The sequence below is a fragment of the Oncorhynchus mykiss genome, chromosome 1 (genome assembly GCF_013265735.2).
Source record: "Oncorhynchus mykiss isolate Arlee chromosome 1, USDA_OmykA_1.1, whole genome shotgun sequence".
Lineage (NCBI taxonomy): Eukaryota > Metazoa > Chordata > Actinopteri > Salmoniformes > Salmonidae > Oncorhynchus > Oncorhynchus mykiss.
The window spans coordinates 51,082,473-51,108,051 of NC_048565.1; the positions used below are offsets into that span (position 1 = coordinate 51,082,473).

General features: G+C 42.8%; 1 protein-coding gene across 1 annotated transcript in view; it reads right to left on the reverse strand.

Annotated features, from left to right (window-relative positions):
* Window positions 1–10,052: 10,052 nt before the first annotated feature.
* The window catches only part of zgc:101566 (transmembrane protein 263), a 52,221-nt gene continuing 36,694 nt past the window's right edge, over window positions 10,053–25,579 (reverse strand). The window contains exon 3 of the mRNA XM_036979564.1: window positions 10,053–12,118. Coding sequence (XP_036835459.1) covers window positions 11,838–12,118 — 281 coding nt within the window. The 3' untranslated portion in view covers window positions 10,053–11,837. The remainder of the gene's footprint in view (window positions 12,119–25,579) is intronic.

Here is a 25,579-nt window from a genome sequence, read left to right on the forward strand (position 1 = left end):
ATCACAAAATTCCAGGCTTGGCCCATAGGGTTCTGGTCAAAAGTAGTGCGCTATTTAGGGAATAGGGTACCATTAAGGACAGAGACTGGAGACTGGAGTTTGCCTGGATTGACCAAATGTCAGCGAGGTGTTGGAATTGTTTAATTAGACTTCCAAGTCATCTATTGACAATGTGGAGCAGGCAGGCAATAGGAGACAGCTGCTGTTGCTGATTTGTCTCAGGAAGCACTAAGTAAGAATTAAACTAGCTGCTGTCTTCACAACATTGTCAGGATAGTGGGTGTTATGGTTTCTGGAAGGAATAGAATAGATATTTTAAGTTTTAAAAAAATCTACAGAAATGCATAATTTTGCTGTCACAATAACGTGAGGAAGGCCCTTGTTATTGCTTTGCATAAAACAGTGACAGTGATAAGGACAGGCAGGGAAGTGACCTTTCCCAACCTCTGTTGAATATTCTCTGAAACATTAAGGGGGTGTCATTCATAAAGTTGAGTTCTTTACTCCTCAAAGAAACTGTTTATAAGGTTGCTGGTCTGGGAACAGATTATGTCTGTGCAGAGTGCCTCAATTTGAAAGACCCCTTCTACTTTGAAATGAACACACATTATCAGACCACTCCAACATGTATTGCTTTTTCATCTATAAACAAGTGTGCTGAGGCAGCAATCCACAGCCCTGTGGTCACTCTATCATTCTATCAAGACAATATACTGTATAGCCCGAGTTCAGATATATTTATGCTGGCTATTTACTGATATGTTGTGTGCAGTACAACAGACAGAGGTAATGTTCCAATATCCATACTAGCTACAAATACATTTACATTTGAGTCATTTAGCAGATGCTCTTATTCAGAGCCACTTACAGTTAGTGCATTTATCTTAAGGTAGATAGGTAAGACAACTACATATCACAGTCATAAGTACAACTTTTCCTCAATAAAGCAGTCAGCGCTAGTAAAAAATGACACGTGCAAGTGTTAGTGCAAGAAAGGCAACGGTAGGGTGTTAGTTTGTATTTTTTTCTTCTTAGAATCCATAGCAAATAAACTGCCTTATTCTCAGTAGCATGCTTTCGTGGGTTTAAAACGTTGATTGAGTATTATTTGAACAAATCTTATTGATAGGGGATAGTGACTCAATTCCTTTCAATTTTGCTGTAATAACTCAGAATTGTCAACATCCCAATCTTGCCAATACTAAAGTAATTACTTTGGGACTGTCGGGATGAGCACGCACATGGCAAATCAGATTACCATTCTGCCACAGTGAAAAGCCCTCAGGATCCCATCCATCCATTCTCTCTAACCTTTTTTTTGTTGTTGTTGAAATGCCTCTAATCATCTGTGTATATTCCTGCCAAACCACCAAGAGAGGTTGAGAATGAGAGTTAAAAAGAAAGAGAGAGGATGAGAATGAGAAAGAGCGAGAGAAAGAGAGGGTGAGAGAGAATGAGCTAGAGGGAGAGAGAGAGGAGGAGAGAGAGAAAGAGAGAGCTGTACTACAGTATGAATGGAGGAGAACAATCTGTACTCACAATGATTGCATTACAGTTATTTGCAGGTTGACAGAGATACAGTTCTGTTCTTTTCTTAGTTTAGTACCTCTGTTCAACTCTGCAAGTAAATGAGATGCCCAAAAAGAGGAAAGCCTACCCTAGCCGGCTGGTACAGTAGTCATGGGCAAAGATTGCTGATACTTTAACAAAAGCTTCTGTATGAAGTAACAATGGTCTTTTATACCACTGGTCTTTTATATCTTTTAAAACTGTAAAGGGATCTCAAATCAAGGCTTACTTACACGTCCCTAAACTGTGAAGGGATCTCAAACTAAGATGTACTTTAAAGTAAAACTTTAGTAGTTGTTTGGGGGGGTATCTGTACTTTACTTTATTATAACTTTTACTTCACTACATTCCCAAAGAAAATAATGCACATTTTTACTCCATGCATGTTCCCTGACACCCAAAAGGGGTGCCTAATAATAAAGACATCATTTAACAGTAAAAACTAATGACCTTTTAATGTGGCATGAACACAATCAGTCATGATGCTTTCATTTTATTGTCAAACAAATCACCTCAGAAAGTAGGCTACCTGTGCATGTTGTCCACTCTAAAATAATCCAAACAGTGCAATGCGTGTACAATCACACCGTTTGATGAATGGAAAAACACATCAGTTACAAAACACCAAAAACGTGTGCCTAATGACATTTGATGAATGTCATTGATGAGGCTTACATTAATTGAAGTGTCTCCCTGACAAATTTACCTTTTTTTGTAGCCTAAAAAAGTCAGGACACCTGAAATGGGACTGAAACTGTCCCGAGGAAAAGGGGGATGGTCACCCTAACACACACAGTCATTGTATTACACTGGGCTACAGTCACGGGGGAAAAAGTCCCTATACTTTCAGTGCAATTTTCGGAAAAAGGTGGGTAAACTGCGTTTAGATGTGTTTACCCTGCACTAGGCCTACGCCACTGCCAGTAACCTACCCTCTCAGCTGAGGCAATTTTACACACATGAACAAACGCAGAACAGGTAGACTACATTCAGTATAATACACGAGTTGAACCAAAACATGTTTACACCCTAGTTCATGAGTTGTCCATAATTCATGAGTTGAGTCTTCACAGATCATGTGACATTAAACACTACCTTTCTTTCCTTACATTAATTACATTTATGACAGTGCTATTTGTAATTATTAAGCATTCAACAATTGAATTAGAACCTTGAACTTAAACCCTGAACGATTCCTAGATCTTGGAGATCTCGGAAAATGCACTGTATGTCACACCCTGATCTGTTTCACCTGTCTTTTGATTGTCTCCTATCCCCCACCAGGTGTCTCCCATTACCTCGTGTATTTATACCTGCGCATTCTGGTTGTCTGTTGCCAGTTCGTCTTGTCCCGTCAAGTCTTACCAGTGTGTTCCTAGTCTCCCCATTTCTGACCTTTCTGCCTGTCCTGACACTGATCCTGCCTGCAGTCCTGTACCTGCCTGACTCTGAGTTGGACTACGAGTATTTGCCTGCCTTGACCTACCGATTGCCTACCCCTTGTACTGTAATAAACTCAGAGACGTGTACTAGCCACCTCCTGTGTCTGCATCTGGGTCTTAGCCTGAGCCGTGACAGTACGAACTGGCCATGACTGATCCAGCAGACTCGGACCAGCTCTGCAATGCTGTCTCCTCCCAAGGACTCACCATTGGAAGACACAAGGAGTTACTGCAAAGCCTTATGGAGGGACTCAATACCCTGGCAGAAAGCCAAGACTACACGTTCAATACATTGCTGGAGCAATTCCACGGGTTCCCAACTAGGCAGCAAGCCACAACAGTGATCCCAAAGACTCTCAGCAACCTCACCACCAGCGGCGCTTCTTCTCAGCCTACCCCGGTGTCCCGAGGATCTTGCTTACCTCCTCCGGAGCGCTACGCTGGAGATTCTGGAACTGGGTCTGGGTCTTAGCCTGAGCCGTGACAGTACGAACTGGCCATGACTGATCCAGCAAACTCGAACCAGCTCTGCAATGCTGTCTCCTCCCAAGGAGTCACAATTTCTCTCCCATTTCTCTCCCAGTGCTCCCTCATCTTCGAGCTGCAGCGTTCTTCATTCCCCTCGGACTGCTCGAAGACAGCGTACCTGATAACTCTGATCTCCGGGAGGGCACATCGCAGCCGCAGAGTGACTGGAACCTGGAAGCCCTGTTCGACACCTTCCGTCACGGATTATCGGAGGTGATTAAAGATGAGTTCGCAGCCCATGGAACTCGTTTCCCTCATAGCCTTGACCATTCGGATCGATGGGCGGCTACGGGAACGTAGGAGGGAGAGGGGGTCTGTTCCCTGTCGCCCTCGCTCGTCCTTTAATTCCACATCGCCTCCAAGGAATCCCTGATGTCTACATTTCCAAGAGAATCTGGTGTCACCCGAGTTCCCTCGGAAATCACAGAGGGCTGTTGACTCGCCTCATCTGGAGCCCATGCAACTGGGCAGAGCTAGATTGTCTCCTGCTGAGCGTTTACGCAGACTGAACACCAAAAGCTGTCTGTATTGTGGAGCTATGGGACATTTCTTATCTACCTGCCCATTACAAGACCAGGCTCATTAGTAGGTACGAGTACACTGGTGAGCCATACTGGCAGTTTCCAATCTCTCACTACTCGTAACCCCCTCTATGCTACCCTGTTGTGGGGAGACCAGTCCAAATCCATCTGAATGCTCATTGACTCTGGGGCTGACGAGAACTTTATGGACACTACCCTGGTGTCGGAGCTGGGTATCTCCAGCCAACCCCTTTCCACCCCGATGGATAGCAGAGCACTGGATTGGCACTCTATTGGCAGAGTTGCCCACAATATGGTTCCTATCAGCCTGCGAGTGTCAGGCAACCACAGTGAGTCTATGCAGTTTCTGCTCCTGGAGTCTCCTCATATACCCATGATTTTGAGGTTCTCATTGCTCCAGAGGCACAACCCCTTAATTGACTGGACTACGGATTCCATCACGGGTTGGAGTACGTTTTTCCACACACATTGTCTGAAGTCGGCGCAGCCTGCCCGGGATGTCTCCCTGCGGGTATGGGTAAAGCCTCAGATCTCTCCACCGTTCCCACAGAGTACCAGGACTTACGTGAGGTTTTCACCTCTGGCCGCACCACATTTATTCCTCCGCGTCGGCCCTTTATACCCTGTCAGGTCAGGAGCAGGGTTCTTTTTGTGGAGAAGAAGGACAAGACCCTGCATCCGTGTATCAACTACCGGGGTCTTGTGGTTAAAAAACATTACCCGCTACCACTCATCTCCTCGGCTTTCAAGCCATCTCTAGGGGCGGTCATCTTCTCCAAGTTGGACCTTTGGACCGTCTATCATCTGATTTGGATACAGGAAGAAGACGAGTGGAAGACCGCCTTTAACACGGCTAGCGGGCACCTTGTGATGCCGTTTGGACTGACCAATGCTCCCACAGTGTTCCAGGCCCTGGTCAATGATGTGCTCCGTGACATGTTGAACCAATTTGTGTTTGTCAACCTCAACGACATCCTCATTTATTCCCGGGTCAGCTCAAAAGCACGTCCTCCTTGTCCGACAGGTCCTCCAGCATCTCCTGGAGAACCAGCTTTTCATGAATGCGAAGAAATGTGAGTTTCATCACTCCACCATCTCCTTCCTTGGATACGTCATCACTGCAGGGTATATTCAGATGGACCCTGACAAGGTGAGAGCGGTGGTGGATTGACCTCAACCCACATCCAGAGTGCAGCTGCAACGTATCCTAGGGTTGGCTAATTTCTACCGTCATTTTCACCCAGGGTTACAGCACCCTTGCTTCCCCCCTCTCTGCACTCTCCTCTCCCAAGGTTCCATTCATATGGTCTCTCGCAATTAAGATGGTGTTGGAGTGGAGGCATTGGTTAGAAATTCTTGGTGTGGATGGACCATAAGAACCTGGAATATCTCTGCACTGCCCAGTGTCTCAACTGCAGCGCCTCAACTCAACTCCAGGCAGGTGAGATGGGCCCTGTTATTCACTCGTTTCCATTTTACTATCCCCTACCGCCCGGGGTCCATGAATGTGAAGCCTGATGCACTCTCATGTCTCTAAAGCCCCGCTACTACATCATCAGACCCTGACACCATCCTCCCTACTTCCTGCTATCATCTGGAGAATAGACAGTCTGGTCCACAAGGCACAGTGTTCTCACTGTGGGGGAGGGGGGGGGGGGGGGGGGTGGGTACAGTCCTGGAATGGGCACATTCCTCGAGACTCACCTGTCACCCTGGCTCCAGTCGGCCCAATTTTTTTTTTGTGGCCCACTATGGTTACTGTCGTCTCCACATGTGTTGCCGTCTGCACTGTGTGTGTGCAAAACAAGAATCCGCGGCAAGCTCCGGCTGGCCTCCTTCAACCACTCCCTGTTCTTCACCGCCCCTGGTCCCATATATCCTTGGACTTCGTCACGGGTTTCCCTCCATCAGACGGCAACACCACCATGGATATGTTTTCCAAAGCCACCCATTTTACGCCTCTTCCTAAGTTTCCCACAGCTAAGGAGAGGGTCCAGCACATGGTGAAGCACGTCTTCCGGATCCATGGTCTTCCGGTCAACATGGTCTCCGATCACGGTCCTCAGTTCTCATCCCGGTTCGAGAGGGTGTTCTGCACCATCATTGGGTTGTCGGCCAGCCTATCCTCTGGTTTTCATCCCCAGTCTAACGGCCAGTCGGAGCGAGCCAATCAGGACCTGGAGACGACTCTTCGTTGCCTCATCTCCCCAATCCCACCACCTGGAGCCAGCAACTCGTGTGGGTGGAATAAGCCTGCAACACCCTTCCCTGTTCTGCTACTGGTCTCTCGCCTTTTCAGCCCCCGCTCTTCCCGGAGCAAGTGGCTAGCATACCTTCTTCCAGATGTTCGCCCGTCGCTGTACCTGGAAGAGAGCCCGGGCTGCTCTTCTCAAGACCACCTCCAAGGTATCAACAACAGGCAAACCGCCACCGGACCCTTGCTCCCCGCTTCCGTCTTGGGCAGGGGTTTTGAGACTTTCTACTCGGGATCTGCCCCTTCGGATGGATTCCTGCAAACTTTCCGCCCCATTTTATCAGTCCTTTTCCGATCTCTAAGGTTCTTAGTCCCTCTGCTGTTCACCTTCTGTTGCTCCGCACCCTCCATATACTTTCCACTCTCCATGTATCTAGAGTTAAACCTTTGTCTCACAGCCCTTTGTCTCCTGTTTCCTGATCCTGCCTGCCATCCTTTACCTGACTGACTCTGATTTGGATTATGAATATTTGCCTGCTTTTGCCCAACGATTGCTTGCCCCTTGTACTGCAATAAACCCTGAGACTTGTACTATCCGCCTCCTGTGTCTGCATCTGGGTCTTAGCCTGAGCAGTGATACTGTAAGTGTAGATTTGCCTATGTAACATTTCATTATGTCTTGCCGTGAACAGTTCTCATGGGCACACAAATCCTTAATAATGTAAGCCTATGCCATTGCAAAATCAAATCCTTCTAACCGAAAGAGTCAACTATAGGCCTACTGTCATTAATGTTGGATGGATTAGATGCGCATTGATGTCTAGCTATTGGCTAGTTGTCTAGTGATACCATCATCAGTTGATCCAGGAAAAAACCCAAATATTGATAGAAAATAAAAGCTAAATAAATGGTCTACATCTTTTAGCTATGGACGGCACAGAGAACACCAATACCCGAGCGCACCTGAAAAATAAAGCAATTAGCGCTCTAAACAGCTGACTGACAACAGCAAACAATGATAAATCAATGGATAAATCTAATGCATTGGAATAGAGGCATAGGCTATGTTTAAAAAATAACTTAGGTCTAGGACCCTTTTTTCTCCACTTCCTGCCTAAATGACGTGCCCAAAGTAAACTGCCTGTAGCTCAGGCCCTGAAGCCAGTAGATGCATATAATTGGTACCATTGGAAATAATGTAGGAGAATATAACACAATAGATATGGTAGGAGAAAATCCAAAGAAAAACCAACCAGAAGTTTTTCCTCTTAGAAAGGCAAGAGATACATGAAAATTTGCTCCCTGGATGCAATTCCTATGGCTTTCCCAGGTTGTCAGCAGTCTATGTTCAAGGTTTCAGGCTTGTAACTTCAAAAACAAATAAGAAATAACAGTTTAAGTAGAGGGACACAGTCTTGGAAATTCATGGTTGCACGCGCCATGAAGACATTACGCACCTGCTAAAATCGGTTTCCTATTGAACATACTTCTTTCCGAAAGAAATATTATAGTTTGATTACATTTTAGGGTATCTGAGGAGTAAATAGAAGTAAATAGAAGTAAATAGAAATTTATTTTGACTTGTTGAAACAAAGTTTAGGGGTAGATTTTCAGATTCCTTTCTCTGCAAGTTAAACGAGTGGATTACTCAAATCGATGGTGCCAACTCAACTGACTTTTTGGGATATAAAGAATGATTTGATCTAACAAAATGACACTACATGTTATAACTGGGACCCTTTGGATGACAAATCAGAGGAAGATTTCCAAAAAGTAATTGAATATTTTATCGTCATATGTATGAAACCTGTCGGTGGAAAAATATTTTGATGTGGGGCGCCGTCCTCAAACAATTGCATGGCATATTTTCGCTGTAATAGCTACTGTAAATTGGACAGTGCAGTTAGATTAACAAGAATTTAAGCTTTCAGCCAAAATAAGACAATTATATGTACATAAATGTTTAATATCCATAATATTTATGATTATTTATTTGAATTGCGCGCCCTCCAGTTTCACCGGAAGTTGTCCGATCCTTAAGGAGGGTGTATGGCAAACAAGTGGGAAAAAATGAGCAAGTAAAACAAAAAGATCTGTGTGTTTAAAGGTGCTCAGCTGAAATTCAGCCCTACTGAGTGGACAGCTCTGGACAGGGAGACGGTTTGTGCAGTCACGTAGAAATAATTGGTTTAAACCAGGGATCATCAACTAGATTCAGCCGCGGGTAGATTTTTTTCCTTGAGCGGGTGGTCAAGGGGCCTAAACATAATTACGAATAATTTGTACACTGCAATGATAGACCGCAAGAAGCCCAAACAGACTTGTTTGACTAAAACATAATAATTTCAAACCTTGTTACATTTCTACATGATCACGTGTCTCTATTATATGTGGGGATACTTGGGGACAGATTTCTTAAATTAAAATCACTTGGAGCTGATTTCCTGGTGTTTTTACAGTTTATTACGTATCACAATGAAAGAAAAAAAGTATATTTATTTTGTTCAGAAAACTTTGGCAGCCAAATAAAACCACCAACGTGCCAAATTCAACCCAAGGGCCGCCAGTTGGGGAACCAGGTGGTTTAAACCATGGGAGTGGGGGTGTTCATTTCATTTGGAAGCTCTTATTTTCATATGTACCACTGTAAAACATATTTACCAATAGGAGAACGGTTAAATTAGCATTATTTAGAGACCACACCCAAAGTTTGACATTCGTTGCATTTAGGGGAGCTCATGTCTCATTCAGGGGCGAGGAGCTTGTGTAAAAGGATCTCAAGTTCAAAGGGATCTCAAGTACAAAGGTATACTTGAACTTCCCTTTGTTTAAATGGGCATAAATTATACCAATAGGGAGACAGTGTAACCGTATTCAATGCTTGAGCACTGGTATGACCTATCAAGTTGACATGATTTGCTCTGAGGGGGTGATAGCAAGCATTGAATACTGTGGGTCTGTATGTATCTCTGTAGGATCCGATTATGCCCATTTAATATGGGCAATTATGGGCAATAACCAGTACTTCCTACCCCCTCCATCACTCTGGACAGGAGCGGAGACCATGTTAGTAAGAGGCACAGCTGCTAGACGAGGGCTGACAGTAACATCAGAGATAGATCCAACTCTTCCCTTTGCCTAGGTGATTTGGTGATTTGGTACAGTGCACAGCACAGGGGAGAGATGATGGAGCACAGCTTGAGCCAATGTCCCAAATGACACCCTATTCCCTTTATAGTGCCCTACCTTTGACCGGGGCCCATAGAGGCTTGTAATAGGTGTAGTGCTGACTGTTGCCATGTGTCACTGAACAGATTATAGAGGCAATACCAAAGCCGAAATCAACCGCACGGATGAAATAGAAACTGGAAAATACATTATTTCACACCTTTGGAGTGGTTGAAAACAACCCAACCTGAACATCTATCCTCATCTCCTATCACTGCTCCTTGTACACAGAAAACGTCCACTACAGTATAAGGAGAGTAGGAGGAGAGAATAGTCATCAACACCAGCAGAAGTAGAAAGTCAAGCTTACTGAGATATGAGTCAAGGAAATGGATACTATGTAATACAAAAGCAGACTTTGGAATATTCTGACAAATTTCTCTGCTTTTCCAATACATGTTATTGATTTCCTTGCTATCAGCTGGACCTATAACTGGACCCATAACTTCCTCTGAGGGTGAGGGTGGGGTAGAGAGAGGGCAGAGGGTCATACATACAGACATAAAGCAGTATCCTCTTTAGCAACCGAATAAAATGCAACAATCTGAATTCAAATACAGAGTAGTTTTATTTATAGAATACAGCATCAGTTTTTGCAAAAATAGTTCTATCATAGAGAAAAATCTACTTGGTCTTAAAGGTCCAGGTATGCGTCCCAAATTGCACCCTATTCCCTACATAGTGCACTACTTTTGACCAAAGCCCCTATGGGCCCTGGTCAAAAGTGCTGCACTAAATAGGGAACAGGGTGTCATTTGGAACACACATCGGGTGATAGTAACAGAGTCCCCAATACATATATTAACTAGCAGAAGTAAGAGATGAGGAAAACAGTAAATAGACAGGACAAGAGGAAAAAGCATCAAATGAAATAGGCAAGACTTGTCATAATAATAAACAGGGAGAAGGGAAAAACGACTACTTGAAGCATGCAATGCTTAACGTAAGGGCGTGGAAATACCATGCCAAGAGTGTTCTCTTTCTAGTGAATATTGAAATACAAAAAAAAGTGTACACCTAATGTCTCATCAGAATGGACAGTAATTCAGCACTATGGTAACAATGTAAACCATGTGGAAATGAATTAGCCTGTACCCAGATCTGTTTCTGGCATCTTGTCAACTCATTTTCATGCCAAACATATTGGCACCCAGAAGTGGGATTCGTGGAAAGAAAAAGCAGGTTAGTTTTCAACTGGCCCTCATACTCCGGGAATGTCCGTACTTATCTATCTAATGTATCTACATTGTACAGGTAGGCACATATATATAGATTTGAGGAAAGTCCATACAAGTGAATGACATAGGATGAGTCCCACATGGCACCCTATTCCCTATATAGCGCACTACTTTTAAACAAGAGGGCCCTGGTAAAAAGTAATGCACTATAAAGGGAATAGGGTGACATTTGCCATGCAGGCATGAACTATGACCCTTGACCTTACGTACGTGTGTTGGTGGTGAAATGGTGCTTAATTTCTTTAAACACCCCAGGACCTCTGCTGATATAAGTAACATGTATACAAAAAGGTGTCTTTCAGGATTTTTTTAGATCCGTTTCTATGCAATAACACGCTTTATTTAACAGGTCTCCAACTCAAAAAAAATAAAAAAATCCCCTCACCTGTTGTACAATAAAATAAAAAAATCCAAGTTGCAATGGAGTTTCAAGACTGCAAAGTCCCTCTCCTACCTTCTCTATCTGCATCAATAGGATCCACGTACCTTTTATTCACATATCTATTATAATACGCACTCTGTACATCTTCACATACACACGTCGTTTTTGGTGTGTGTTCTCCAATCACCGATGTCAAACTGGTGAAATTAAGTTGTGTAAAAAGTACCTTTCACTTTGTTTTCATACTAACGTAAAGATAATACAACTGGAAGAATTTAAATCAACTCCAGTCTTTGAGAAATGTGTAGACGTGTCCTTGCTGAATCGCTACCAAATTGTTCTTACGCATGACAAACATTGTGCGTGGTCGTCATATTATTATGCCCTTCCCACACCCAGGTCAATCACAAAAACATGAGATCCCTCTCAGAAGTACATCGGCAGTAAGTTCAACCTTCCTATATCGTCACAAATCCCATAAAATTCCCTCTGTAATGGCTGCCTCAGGGTAGTATTCTGACTTGAGATCCGCAAGCTTAACTCGGCTTTTCACGCAAGTTTCCCCATTGATGTCGTTGAATGATTTACGTGGAAATCCAAGGTACTTGGGCTTATCTCAACTCTGAATCGTTACCATCAGTAACCAGATGGATCCTATGCACAGCAGACAGATAATGAAGGACGCATAGATTGGGGTGGTAGTTGGGTCTAGGCCTAATCCGACTTATCCTTTTTCTTTGGTGTCACTTTACTGGCTACTGCGGACCCTACTGCTCCAACTCCTCCCGTCACCACGGAAACGCCCCCTTTGACTAATCCCACGCCGGCGGCCGGCACGCTGGTCACCACCGTCTTGGTGATGTCATAGCTCTTACAGCCCACCCAGGCCACGCCTCCCCATGTCGCGCCGACCGCCCCTCTGGTCATGTTGAAGAGACCGCCGGTCACCCTCCAGATGACCCCCGCCTCGGTCTTAGGGTGGTCCTTCTCGCCGTCTGGAGGGGGGAGGGTTGGGAGAGGGGGGGGGATGAGGGAGAGAAAAAAATATGACTATTTATTTATTTATAGATTCATAGTTTGTGTCTAGGTGCCTGAAAGAAAGTGCCAGGTGAAACCTTCCCATTAGTGCTCTTCAGGGGTGTTCTATGGCTGTAGATTTTAGAGGAAAACAAAGCAGGTGATCTTTCCAGTCCCCTCAGAAGAACAACGAGGACCACCATACGCCAATCCATCATCCTACATTTCCAACGCCTATCCTACATAGTCGACAACTTTTGACCAGGCCCCAAAAAGGATCTGGTCAAAAGGAAAGCACTATGAAGGGACTATAGGGTGCCATTTCGGACACAGAGCCTCTCTTTAATAATAGTCCTACCTAGAATACAACATCTCAATACAAAGATTAATGTCAGATATCTGCCACTTACTTACATAAGGAGAATGTTGAATTGGTGTTTGACTGTATAACTCATTATTGTAAATAGTTATTGTCTGACCTAAAGCCTCAGGTCTATTACAGGTCTATTACATGGCCTGACTGATACAAAGCTGATGATGGGGACTTGTGTGGACTAAGAGTTCACTTTAAATCGCTCATATTGTATTAATTTCCTAATTCACATACAGTTGAAGTTGGAAGTTTACATACACCTTAGCCAAATACATTTAAACTCAGTTTTTCACAATTCCTGACATTTAATCAAAGTACAAATTCCCTGTCTTAGGTCAGTTAGGATCACCACTTCATTTTAAGAATGTGAAATGTCAGAATAATAGTAGAGAGAATTATTAATTTCAGCTTTTATTTCTTTCATCACAATCCCAGTGGGCCAGAAGTTTACATACACTCAATTAGTATTTGGTAGCATTGCCTTTAAATTGTTTAACTTGGGTCAAACGTTTCAGGTAGCCTTCCACAATAAATTGGGTGAATTTTGGCTCATTCCTCCTGACAGAGCAGGTGTAACTGAGTCAGGTTTGTAGGCCTCCTTGCTCGCACATGCGTTTTCAGTTCTGCCCACAGATGTTCTATGTGATTGAGGTCAGGGCGTTGTGATGGCCACTCCAATACCTTGACTTTGTTGTCCTTAATTTGCAATTTTGCCACAACTTTGAAAGTATGCTTGGGGTCATTGTCCATTTGGAAGACCCATTTAAAACCAAGCTTTAACTTCCTGACTGATGTCTTGAGATGTTGCTTCAATATATCCACATAAATGTCCATCCTCTTGATCCCATCTATTTTGTGAAGTGCAGCAGACCCCCCTGCAGCAAAGCACCCCCACAACACGATGCAGCCACTACCGTGCTTCACGGTTGGGATGGTGTTCTTCGGCTTGCAAGCCTCCCCCTTTCTCCTCCAAACATAACGATGGTCATTAAGGCCAAACAGTTATTTTTTTGTTTCATCAGACCAGAGGACATTTCTCCAAAAAGTATGATCTTTGTCCCCATGTGCAGTTGCAAACCGTAGTCTGACTTTTTTATGGCGGTTTTGGAGAAGTGGCTTCTTCCTTGCTGAGCGGCCTTTCAGGTTATGTCAATATAGGACTCGTTTTACTGTGGATATAGATACTTTTGTTCCTGTTTCCTCCAGCATTTTCACAAGGTCCTCTGCTGTTGTTCTGGGATTGATTTGCACTTTTCGCACCAAAGTACGTTCATCTCTAGGAGACAGAACGCGTCTCCTTCCTGAGCGGTATGGTGGCTGCGTGGTCCCATGGTGTTTATACTTTTGTGCTATTGTTTGTACAGATGAACATGGTACCTGCAGGCGTTTGGAAATTGCTCCCAAGGATGAACCAGACCTGTGGAGGTCTACAATTTGCTTTCTGAGTTCTTGGGTGATTTATTTTGATTTTCCCATGATGGCAAGCAAAGAGGCACTGAGTTTGAAGGTAGGCCTTAAAAAACATCCACAGGTACACCTCCAATTGACTCAAATGATGTCAACTATCCTATCAGAAGCTTCTAAAGCCATGACATAATTTTATGGAATTTTCCAAGCTGTTTAAAGGCACAGTCAACTTACTGTATGTAAACTTCTGACCCACAGGAATTGTGATACAGTGAATTATAAGTGAAATAATCTGTCTGTCAACAATTGTTGTAAAAATTACGTGTGTCATGCACAAAGTAGATGTCCTAACCGACTTGCCAAAACTATAGTTCGTTAACAAGAAATTTGTGGAGCGGTTGAAAAAACTCCACTTCAACTGTACACTATATATACAAAAGTATGTGGACATACCTTCAAATAAATGGATTCAGCTATTTCAGCCACTACTGTTGCTGGCCCGTGTATGAAATCGAGCACACAGCCATGCAATCTCCAAAGACAAACAATGGCAGTAAATGGCCTTACTGAAGAGCTCAGTGACTTTCAACGTGGCACCTTTCCAACAAGTCAGTTCATCAAATGTCTGCCCAAGTCAACTTTAAGTGGAAACGTCTAGAAGCAACAATGGCTCAGCCGCCAAGTGTTAGGCCACACAAGGTCACAGAAAGGTGCTGAAGCACGCAGCGCATACAAATTGTCTGTTCCCAGTTGCAACACTCACTACCGAGTTCCAAACTGCCTCCGGAAGCAACGTCAGTACAATAACTGTTCGACGGGAGCTTCATGAAATCGGTTTCCATGGCCGAGCAGCCACACACAAGCCCAAGATCACCATGCACAATGCCAAGCGTCAGCTGGAATGGTGTAAAGCTCGCTGCCATTGGACTCCGGAGCAGTGGAAATGTGTTCTCTGAAGTGATGAATCACGCTTCACCATCTGGCAGTCTGACGGACAAATCTGGGTTTGGCGAATGCCAGGAGAACGCTATCTGCCCCAATGCATAGTGCCAACTGTAAAGTTTGGAGGAGGAGGAATAATTGTCTGGGGCTGTTTTTCATGGTTCAGGCTAGGCCCCTTAGTTCCAGTGAAGGGAAATCTTAACGTTAAAGCATACAATGACATTCTAGACAATTCTGTGCTTCCAACATTGTGGCTGCAGTTTGGGGAAGGCCCTTTCCTGTTTCAGCATGACAATGCCCCCATGCACAAAGCGAGGTCCATAAAGAAATGGTGTGGAAGAACTTGACTGGCCTGCAGAAAGCACTGACCTGAATTGGAATGCCGACTGCGAGCCAGGCCTAAAATCGGCCAACATCAGCGCCCGACCTCACTAATGCTGGTTAAAGATGGTTAAAATTGATGGAAAGATGGATGGAGCCAAATACAGGACCATTCTGGAAGAAAACCTGATGGAGTCTGCAAAAGACCTGAGACTGGGACGGAGATTTGTCTTCCAACAAGACAATGATCCAAAACATAAAGCAAAATCTACAATGGAATGGTTCAAAAATAAACATATCCAGGTGTTAGAATGGCCAAGTCAAAGTCCAGACCTGAATCCAATCGAGAATCTGTGGAAAGAACTGAAAACTGCTGTTCACAAATGCTCTCCATCCAACCTCACTGAGCTCGAGCTGTTTTGCAAGGAGGAATGGGAAAAAAATTCAGTCTCTCGATGTGCAAAACTGATAGAGACATACCCCAAGCGACTTACAGCTGTAATCGCAGCAAAAGGTGGCGCTACAAAGTATTAACTTAAGGGGGCTGAATAATTTTGCACACCCAATTTTTCACTACCGCAGACCACATGTAACCACGCCAGCTCAGGACCTCCACATCTGGTTTCTTCACCCGCAGGATCGTCTAAGACCAGCCACCCAGACAGCTGATGAAACTGAGGAGTGTTTCTGTCTGTAAAAAAGCCCTTTTGCAGGGAAAATCGTATTCTGATTGGCTGAGCCCCTTCTCAGTCATGTGAAATCCATAGATTAGGGCCTAATGAATTTCAATTGACTGATTTCCTTATATGATCTGTCACTTACTAAAATTGTAGAAATTGTTGCATGTTGCGTGTACATTTTTTGTCCAGTATATATATAAATAAAGACAAGTCCTGAACACTTGTACTTGACTCCCCCCCCCCCCTTCTAGCTCTGACTTTTCTGATTGCTACTTTATTTCTGAAAAGTGGACTTACCATGCCTGGGATATGTGGTCGTCCCACCTAGCTATCTTAAGATGAATGCACTAACTGTCATTCTGGATAAGAGCATCTGCTAAAATATCAAATGTAAAACATGTGAGTATCGTGACAATATCGTATTGTGAGGTCCCTGGCAATTCCCAGCCCTTAAATACAACTATATACACTTTATTGAAGCTGTCATCCACCACAAGCCTGTTGGTATAAAACGCTTATTAGTGGAAACTTGGCTTTACAGCTTGGGGAAAATAAAAGGCACCTATAAAATGGGTAATGGTGTTGTTGGTCTATGTAAGTTCTGTGGCTGTAGTGAATCACAATGCATGTCCATGGTTGTTGCCACTGCTTACAGATGACTGAGTCATAGGCCAAGGCTTTAAAATGTGGCATAAAATGTGGACAGAAAAAGCTTTTTAAAAGTAACTTTGTAGGAGAGAGAGAGAGACATTTCCCTCCCCACATACCCCCACAGAAACAACTATGACAAAGTGAAAAACAAAAACGGAGTACATCTCGTGAAGCTCTGTCGAACACTGGGTCTGTACATAGTCAATGGTAGGCTGAGAGGGGACTCGTTTGGTAGGTACACCTACAGCTCATCCCTTGGCAGCAGCAACTACTTCCTCACCGACCTAAACCCAGAGTCTCTCAGAGCCTTCACAGTCAGCCCACTAACACCTCTCTCAGACCACAGTAAAATCACAGTGTATCTGAGAAGAGCAGAACCCAACCATGAAGCATCACGGCCCAATAAATGACATGCTACAAAACAGGCCTATAGATGGAGTGCAAACAGTACAGACATCTACCAAAAAGCAATTAGTAGCCAAAAAATACAATCTCTCCTGGACAACTTTTTAGCCGTAGCATTCTCCTACAGCAATGAAGGTGTAAATTTAGCCGTTTGGAACATAAACTTTATATTTGACAAATTAGCCTCCTCGGCTAATCTAAAGAAGCATAAGAGCAAACCAGAAATAACAGATAATGAAAAATGGTTTGATAATGATTGCAAAAATCTAAGAAAGTAATTGAGAAATATATCTAATCAAAAACACAGAGAACCAGACAACAAAAATATACGCCTTCAATTTGGGGAAACACTGAAGCAATACAAACACAGCCTAAGAACAAAAAAGGAACAGCACATTAGAAATCAGCTGAATGGAATTGAGGAATCCATAGAATCAAACCACTTCTGGGAGAATTGGAATAAATTAAACAAACCTAATCATGAGGAATTGGCTATCCAAAATGGGGATATGTGGAGAAATCACTTTGCAAACCTCTACAGCAATATAACAAAGAGCCCAGAACAAAAATATATACAAGAAAAATGACAAATCCTTGAATCAGCAGTCAAAGACTATCAGAATCCTGTGGATACCCAAATTACAGAATAATAATTATTGGAAAAACTATGCACTCTCCAACCTCAAAGGCCTGTGGTGCTGATGGTATTTTAAATGAAATCAAATATACAGACAAATTCAAATTGGCTATACTCAAACTCTTCAACATTATCCTCACTGCAGGTATTTCCCCCCATATTTGGAACCAGGGATTGATCACACCAATCTATAAAAATTGAGACAAATTTGACCCAAATAATAAGGAATTTGCGTTAACAGCAACTTGGGAAAAATTCTCTGCAATATTAGAAATAGCAGACTACATCATTTCCTTGACGAACACAACGTCCTGAGCAGAAACCAGATTGGATTTTTTTTTAATTATCGTACAACAGACCACATTTACACCCTCCACACTTTAATTGATTAACAAGTAAACTAAAACAAAGGCAAAATCTACTCGTGTTTTGTATATTTCAAGAAAGCATTTGATTCAATTTGGCACAAAGGTATTTTTTTATAAACTAATAGAAAGTGTTATTGGAGGGAAAACATATGATTTTATTAAATCAATGTACACTAATAACAAATGTGCGGTTCAAATTGGCAACAAGCAAACAGACTTCTTCTCTCAGGGACGGGGAGTGAAAAAGGGCTGCCCAATAAGTCCAACACTATTTAACATCTACATTAATGAATTGGCAAAAACATTAGAAGAATCGGCAGCACCTGGTATCACCCTACACAACACTGAAATCAAGTGTCTGCTGTTCGCAGAAGATCTGGTGCAGCACCTAGACCATCTTCACAGGTTCTGTCAGACCTGGGCTCTGACCGTTAAACTAATATAATGATTTTCCCCAAAAATATCAGCAACACAGGTAGCTGTGGCATTCTATGCCATTAAAAGGAACATCAAAATCGAAATTCCAATTAGAATCGGGCTCAACATTTTTCAATCAGTTATAGAGCCAATTGCTCTATATGGCAGTGAAGTATGGGGTCCAGTCTCTAATAATGAATTTACCAAATGGGAAAAATATCCAATCGAAATACTGCATGCAGAGTTTTGCAAGACTGTATTGCAAGTGCAAAGAAAAACTCAAAATAACGCATGTAGAGCAGAATTGGGCCAATACCCCCTCCTCATTTGAATAGAAAAAAGAGCCATCAAATTTGACAACCATCTAAAAACAAGTGACCCCAAAACATTCCATCACACAGCTCTACAATGTCAAGAGATGAAACAAGAGAAGAGTCCCCTCAGCCAGCTGGTTCTGAGGCTCAGTTCACCAACCCAAACCAACACCATAGAGCCTCAGGACAGCACTCAGAAAATCTGGCCCAACCAAATCATCACAAAACAAAAAGAAAAATATATCACCTATTGGAAAGACAACAAAAAATCAAAGTAAACTTCAATGCTATTGGGCTCTAAACAGACAGTACATGGTGGCAGACTATCTGACCACTGTGACTGATAGAAAACATTGACTAGGTACAGACTCAGTGAGCACAGTCTGGCTATAGAGACCGGTCGTCACAGACAAACCTGGCTGCCCAGGGAGCACAGTCTGGCTATAGAGGCCGGTCGTCACAGACAAACCTGGCTGCCCAGAGAGGACAGGCTGAGCTCACTCTGCTCCAGGGGAGAGGTAGAGACAGAGCTGCATTTCCTACTGCACTGTGACAAATACTCAGACCTAAGTGAATATTTCTTTCCCAAAATTATAATTCAATACAAAGAAATTGAAACTATAAAAGATGAAGAAAAAAAATCAAATACCTGTATTTATTAGGTGAAAAGCCAAAATGTGCAGTTTTGGCAGCCAAATATGTGTCCTCCTGCCACAACCTGAGGGACAGCCAGTGAAAAGTGCAAAGTAATGTCGATAATATTTCCCATCTTGTTTTGTTTTGTCTTTCATTCTACATCATGTGTCTTCTCAGTCATGTTGACACTGGTCTACTACCATTGCTTTAATGTATTGTTGTTCTCATTAATATTGTTGTTGTAGTTGTTGTTAATGGTAATCCCATGTCCACTACTACTATTATTATTGCTGTTGGTCCCACCATTTATTTATATATAAATATATATATATTTTATATTTAAATTTATATTTTTATTTTTTCGATATGTATACTTTGGCAATATAAGTAATAATGAACTTGCCATGTCAATAAAGTGAGAGAGAGAGAGAGAGAGAGAGAGATAGAGAGAGATACAGAGAGAGAGAGAGAGAGAGAGAGAGAGAGAGAGAGAGAGAGAGAGAGAGAGAGAGAATGCTTTGGCAATGTGTACATTTTAACGTCATGCTAATAATATATAGAAATTGGGGGAAAAGTGTACCATGCTAATTAATGTCTCCAATGTTTAGTGAAGTCACATTCATTTCCTGATTAATACATCTTCATTTTTGGGTAAATCCAGCCCATTGACTTCATTGTACAGTAAAAAAAAGGCCTTTGCAGCCCATAACCTACTTCCTAGCACAGATATAATGTACCACTTCACCCTGGGTGATAAAGTACCCCCTATCCCGTCCTTGCATGATTTGACACAGTGATGTATATTCTCCCGTCTCAATCCAAGCATAACATTGAGGTGACAGAACTGTATGTCTTTCAGCCCCCCATTTCCCCTCCCACACTCCTTTGGCTTGACAAACATGAATTCCCTAATGTCGTAGCTAGAGAGGAGTGAGTGGTGAGCCTTTCACGTCATTCCTTTTTACACTAACGACATGACTTTATAGAACGATTAGCCCTTCTGCTCCTCAAGGGGCCACCACTAGGCTATCGGACCCACCCCTATCTGACTGAGAACATGAACATTATACACGCAGGCTCCTTCACTTCTCTGCTAAAAAAAGCTGCATAGGACAAACAGGCCCCTGTTCAAACTGTTGTAACAGTAAAATAAAGAAAGTGAAGTAGCCTTACTGTTCAATAACTACCTGGAATACTATTCAACAGTTAATAAACCACATTTCCAGTAGCTTCCTATCTGCATTAGGTACAGATATAAAAACCAACTGCGTATTAATGTGTAGGCGCGCCAACAAATTCTGTCTCTTTCCCAGGCTGTGCCAAGTGTGTTGGCAGAGCCGTTACCATATGCTATTTATAGACGTCTTCACCTGTGGCTGAAAGAAGCCTATCCGTGCAACCCCTCCTGTACACACGGTCATTCTCTTCACCACGTCAACCTATAGTGGAAGGTGTGTAATAGCCCTTCATTCACGTGGCCCGAGTCAAAAGTTGTGCACTACTATATAGGGAACGGAGTGTCATTTGGGATGTGTGCCCTAGATCTCCTTATGCTGTCTATCCTCAAACGTAGAGGCTTCTCATTAACAATAACGGAGGCCAAGACACACTAACACCAACTGTCACTTACGCCCGGTGTTATCACACCCCTGAGGGGTGAGATATAGTAGAATGTCAACCTTACACTTCCTAAGCAACACCCTAACGTTCTACATCATTAAGAGTAGGCCTACCAGTAATTCTGCCTGGCTATGAACTCCCTGGAGATGTACAGTGCCTTCAGAAAATATTCAGGACCTCCACATCTTTTTTCCCCACATTTTGTTACGTTACAGCCTTATTCTAAAACGGATTAAATACACACAATACACCAGAATGACAAAGCAAAAACAGGTTTTTTTTTTAAATTTGGGGGGAATTTATTTACACAGAAAAACAGAAAGACCTTATTTACGTAAGTATTCAGACCCTTTGCTATGAGACTCGAAATTGAGCTCGGGTGAATACCGTTTCCATTGATCATCCTTGAGATGTTTCTACAACTTGGAGTCCATCTGTGTTAAATTCAATTGATTGGACATGATTTGGAAAGGCACACATTTGTCTATAAAAGGTCCCCAGTTGACAGTGCATGTCAGAGCAAATACCAAGACATGACGTCGAAGGATTTTTTTATTTTTATACTTTCGCCAAAATGTCTAAAAACCTGTTTATGCTTTGTCATTATGGGGTATTGTGTGTAAATTGATGAGGGAAAACTTTACAGTACACTGCTATAACAAATTATCAAACTATTTTGTTATGTTGGGCACCTACTGACCAAAAATATTTTTTATGATGTTTTGATAAAATAAAGGTTTAAGGAAATACAGGAAGACACCACACAAGACAAAACAGCTCAATCAAGCCCGATGGTCTTGTAAGTATAAAAGCAAAGCTTGCTTTCACATCATTTAAAAAAAGCATGAAAAGGTTGCATAATGGTCATAGTGAAGGTTGTGAAGAACCCAATACCTTGTGCATGCTTGCAACTTCAGGATCAAAGGAGAATCCGGCCAGTGAGGGTTTGAAGGTCCTTCTATGGAGGCGGCTGAGGCAGTGCTCTGGCCCCTATGGATAGCTGTGCTCAATACAACCCGATTATGCACCACAGCAGTAGGCGATCTCTTCTTACTTACATTTATTTACTCAAGGGAGCCCAATTGAGACCAGTGTCTTATTTGCAATGGTGCCCAGAGGGAGAAAAAATAAATATCCATCAACACAACACCAAAAAAGATAAAAACTACAAGACCGTTATAAATACATTACATCATGCTATTACAATAAGTTACTGTATAATAGTCAATTGAAACAATTGCACAAACACATTTTACAACAGAGTTTTAAACTACCTGATGGGCACCAGGGAATGTGTCATTTGTTTTGTAAGGTATTCCATAACTGAGGTGTGTTAAAACTAAAGGTGGAGTTACCAAACTTAACCAACCCTGCAAACAAGTTTGGTATCTCATATTTTTATATTTCAACAGGGAAGGGAGGTATGCTGGAAGTTTGTAGAGCAGAGCTTTGTGAACAAGAAGTGAGTAATGAAGTGATCTATGGGACTTGAGAGAGGTCCAGCCAACCTGATATAGGATGCAGTGATGAGAATTGAAACTGTCACCTGTAATAAAGCGAAGGGCACTACGGTAGATGGTAACCAATGGTTTAAGAGTAGTAGCTACTATATGTGACTCATTTCAGGAAACTAGGCATATGTCAAGCATCACTACTTCACAGGAGAGACATTTGAACGTAAACTTTTTTCAGTCAAAATGTGTTTTTTTGGGGGGCAGAAATCCCTTCCAAAAAATGTGAACTTTCATGTACCTTAATAACAAATTTGTATGCTATCTGTAAATACGAATAAAATTGTTAAATTACGAGCCAGGTTGGTTTAGCCACCGAAAAAGGAAGGAACCTTCCCGCTAGCCATGATTGGCTGAGATAATGGGTGGGCTGGACATGCTGAGAGATGAGAATTGCTCCACTTTCTGGGGTTTTGAAACCAGTGGAATGCCCGATGGAATTAGAGTATGATAGCTAAGGAGAGGGAGAAAATTATGGTGTTTGATTACAAATAAGCAGAGAGAAAAAAGTTACTTGGCTTGTTGTGGCGTGCCGGGTGCCTGCAGGTTGACTTCGGTCGTCAGTTGAACAGTGTTTCCTTCGACACATTGGTGCAGCTGGTTGACGGCTTAAGCGGGCGGGCGTTAACCGTTTCACACGTACCAACAAACGGGTGTGATTAATCTACAGTGGTCCCTGTGGACGCAACAATCAGCGTTTGAGCTGGCTACACTGTTTTTTTTACAGAAACATTTTGCACAAACGCAGTCCTTACAAAGTTATGTCTAGAATGTGGCCAGTTTATTTTTGGGTGCAATGTTCAGACATTCACACCTTGTAAAATAATAATCACATTGTTCCTCAACCTTATTTTCTCGCTCCGAGTCTACTTTTATCTGATGTCAAAAACAGCATTTCAAATGTTGCAACATAAGACTGAATCAAGCCGATCGGTCTCATATAACCTACACAGGGTTTCAACTCGGAACCAACCCACTAATTCTACACAGCATCATTTCCATCCTCTGCAGTGAGAATGTGAGATACATCAAATCTAGGCCTATATACCATCCATAGGACCGAATTTCATTGACCGATAATAAACCAAGCTGCTGATGGAGCCAAATATTCCCTCACTGCCTGTGTGCTGGAACAACCTCTAAAACCATCCTTTGACTGCGTCCTAAATGGCACCCTATTCCCTGCATAGTGCACTACTTTTGACCAGAGCCCTATGGTAGTGTAGTGTATTATATAGTGCAGGGTTATTAAACTCTTACCCTATGAGGTCTGAAGCCTGCTGTTCTACTGTTCTGCCTGATAATTAATTGCACCCACCTGGTGTCTCAGGTCTAAATCAGTCCCTGGATAGAGGGGAACCCTTTTTTAAAAAGCAGTGGAACTGGCTTTGAGGTCCAGAGTTGAATTTGAGGGATGTAGGGAATAGGGTGCCATTTAGGACACATCATTGTCTCTTCTTAGTAAGGAGCTCCTCTCAGGGGGCCAGTATATTGCAGAGGTAAGGTATGCCTACCATAATGCTTGCCATAAATAATAATCCCATAAAACAAAAAGACAAATGGCTCCCTCCCAAATTGTAACCTCTTCCCTATGTAGTGGACTTCCTTTGACCAGGGCTCCAATCAAAAGTAGTGCACTGTATAGGGTAAAGGGTACTATTTAGGACAATGACAATAAACCTGTTGAGGGTATAATATCTGCATGGCAGTTAAACTCTAACAGGGGAGGAAGCTATAGCAGCCTGCAGGCTAATTCAGCCTCTGCTGAGTCTCAGGGAATAGGGTAGCGTGCCAAACGGCACCCTATAATAGCATTCCCTATATAGCCCCATAGTTTCTGGTGAAAAAAATAGGGTCCCATTTGGGATGAGGAGGAAGAGGATCTAGACTGCAGCATGTAGATACTGCAGTGTGGAGACTACCAAGTCTCAGATGGACCATTACAGGCACGCACACACACACACTAGACCATTAGAGACTAGCTTTAATGTGCACTGATAAGCATACAGGGAGCTGCTGCTCGTGGCATGGCATCATCTCTCTCCTTTGTGTGTGTGTGTGTGTGTGTGTGTGTGTGTATGTGTGAGAATGTTACATGGGACCCTGGTGGATAAGAAGCCCAGGAGACCTGTACTGTACAGTATATAGATCCTCACTCAGCCCTTACCTTGGCCTCCACCCTAGTAATAGACTGTTCTCTCTGCTACCGGACGGCAAGCGGTACCGGAGCCAAGTCTAGGTCCAAGAGGATTCTAAACAGCTTCTACGCTCAAGCCATAAGACACCTGAACATCTAATCAAATGGCCACCCAGATAATTTGCTTTGCCCCCCCCCCCCCCCCTTTTACGCCGCTGCTACTCTCTGTTATTATCTATGCAGTCACTTTAATAACTCTACCTACATGTACATATTTCCTCAATTACCTCGACTAACCGGTGCCCCCGCATATTGACTCTGTACCGGTACCCCCTGTATGTAGTCTCGCTATTGTTATTTTACTGCTGCTCTTTAACTACTTGTCACTTTTATTTCTTATTCTTATTCGTATATTTTAAACTGCATTGTTGGTTAGGGGCTTGTATTAAGCATTTCACTGTAAGGTTGCATTCGGCGCATGTGACTAATACAATTTGATTTGATTTGATTAAGCACCTCATAACATCTTAATGGGAATCCCAGGCCTGCTCCTAAGTGATTACACAACCAAGAGCTTCATGCATGCTGCTATAACAGACACGATCTATCTACCTGGTCCCAGATATTTGTGGTCTGTTTTGGCAAACAGTGACAATAGGAGACAAGGTTATATACTGAGTAGGGCTGGGAATGGCCAGGGACTTCACAATACAATATTATCACGATACGTAGGTGCTGATATGATATGATGTCCCAAACATATTGCTCACCCTAGTCTGCTGAAGTCTCGACAAGACAGAGCTATAATAACGAGACTTGATCAGTAATGGAAATATAGGGACAAAGGACAAATACTGGAATTTTGGTGCAGGTACAGACACCAAGTGCAAAAACAATATTGTGATATTGTCAAAATGATACGATATATCATCAAGAATAATATCCCGATATGATACAATCGATTATCCCCCCCCCCCCATCACTAACATAGCAGATGCCATTCGTCCTGGGCCTGCATTG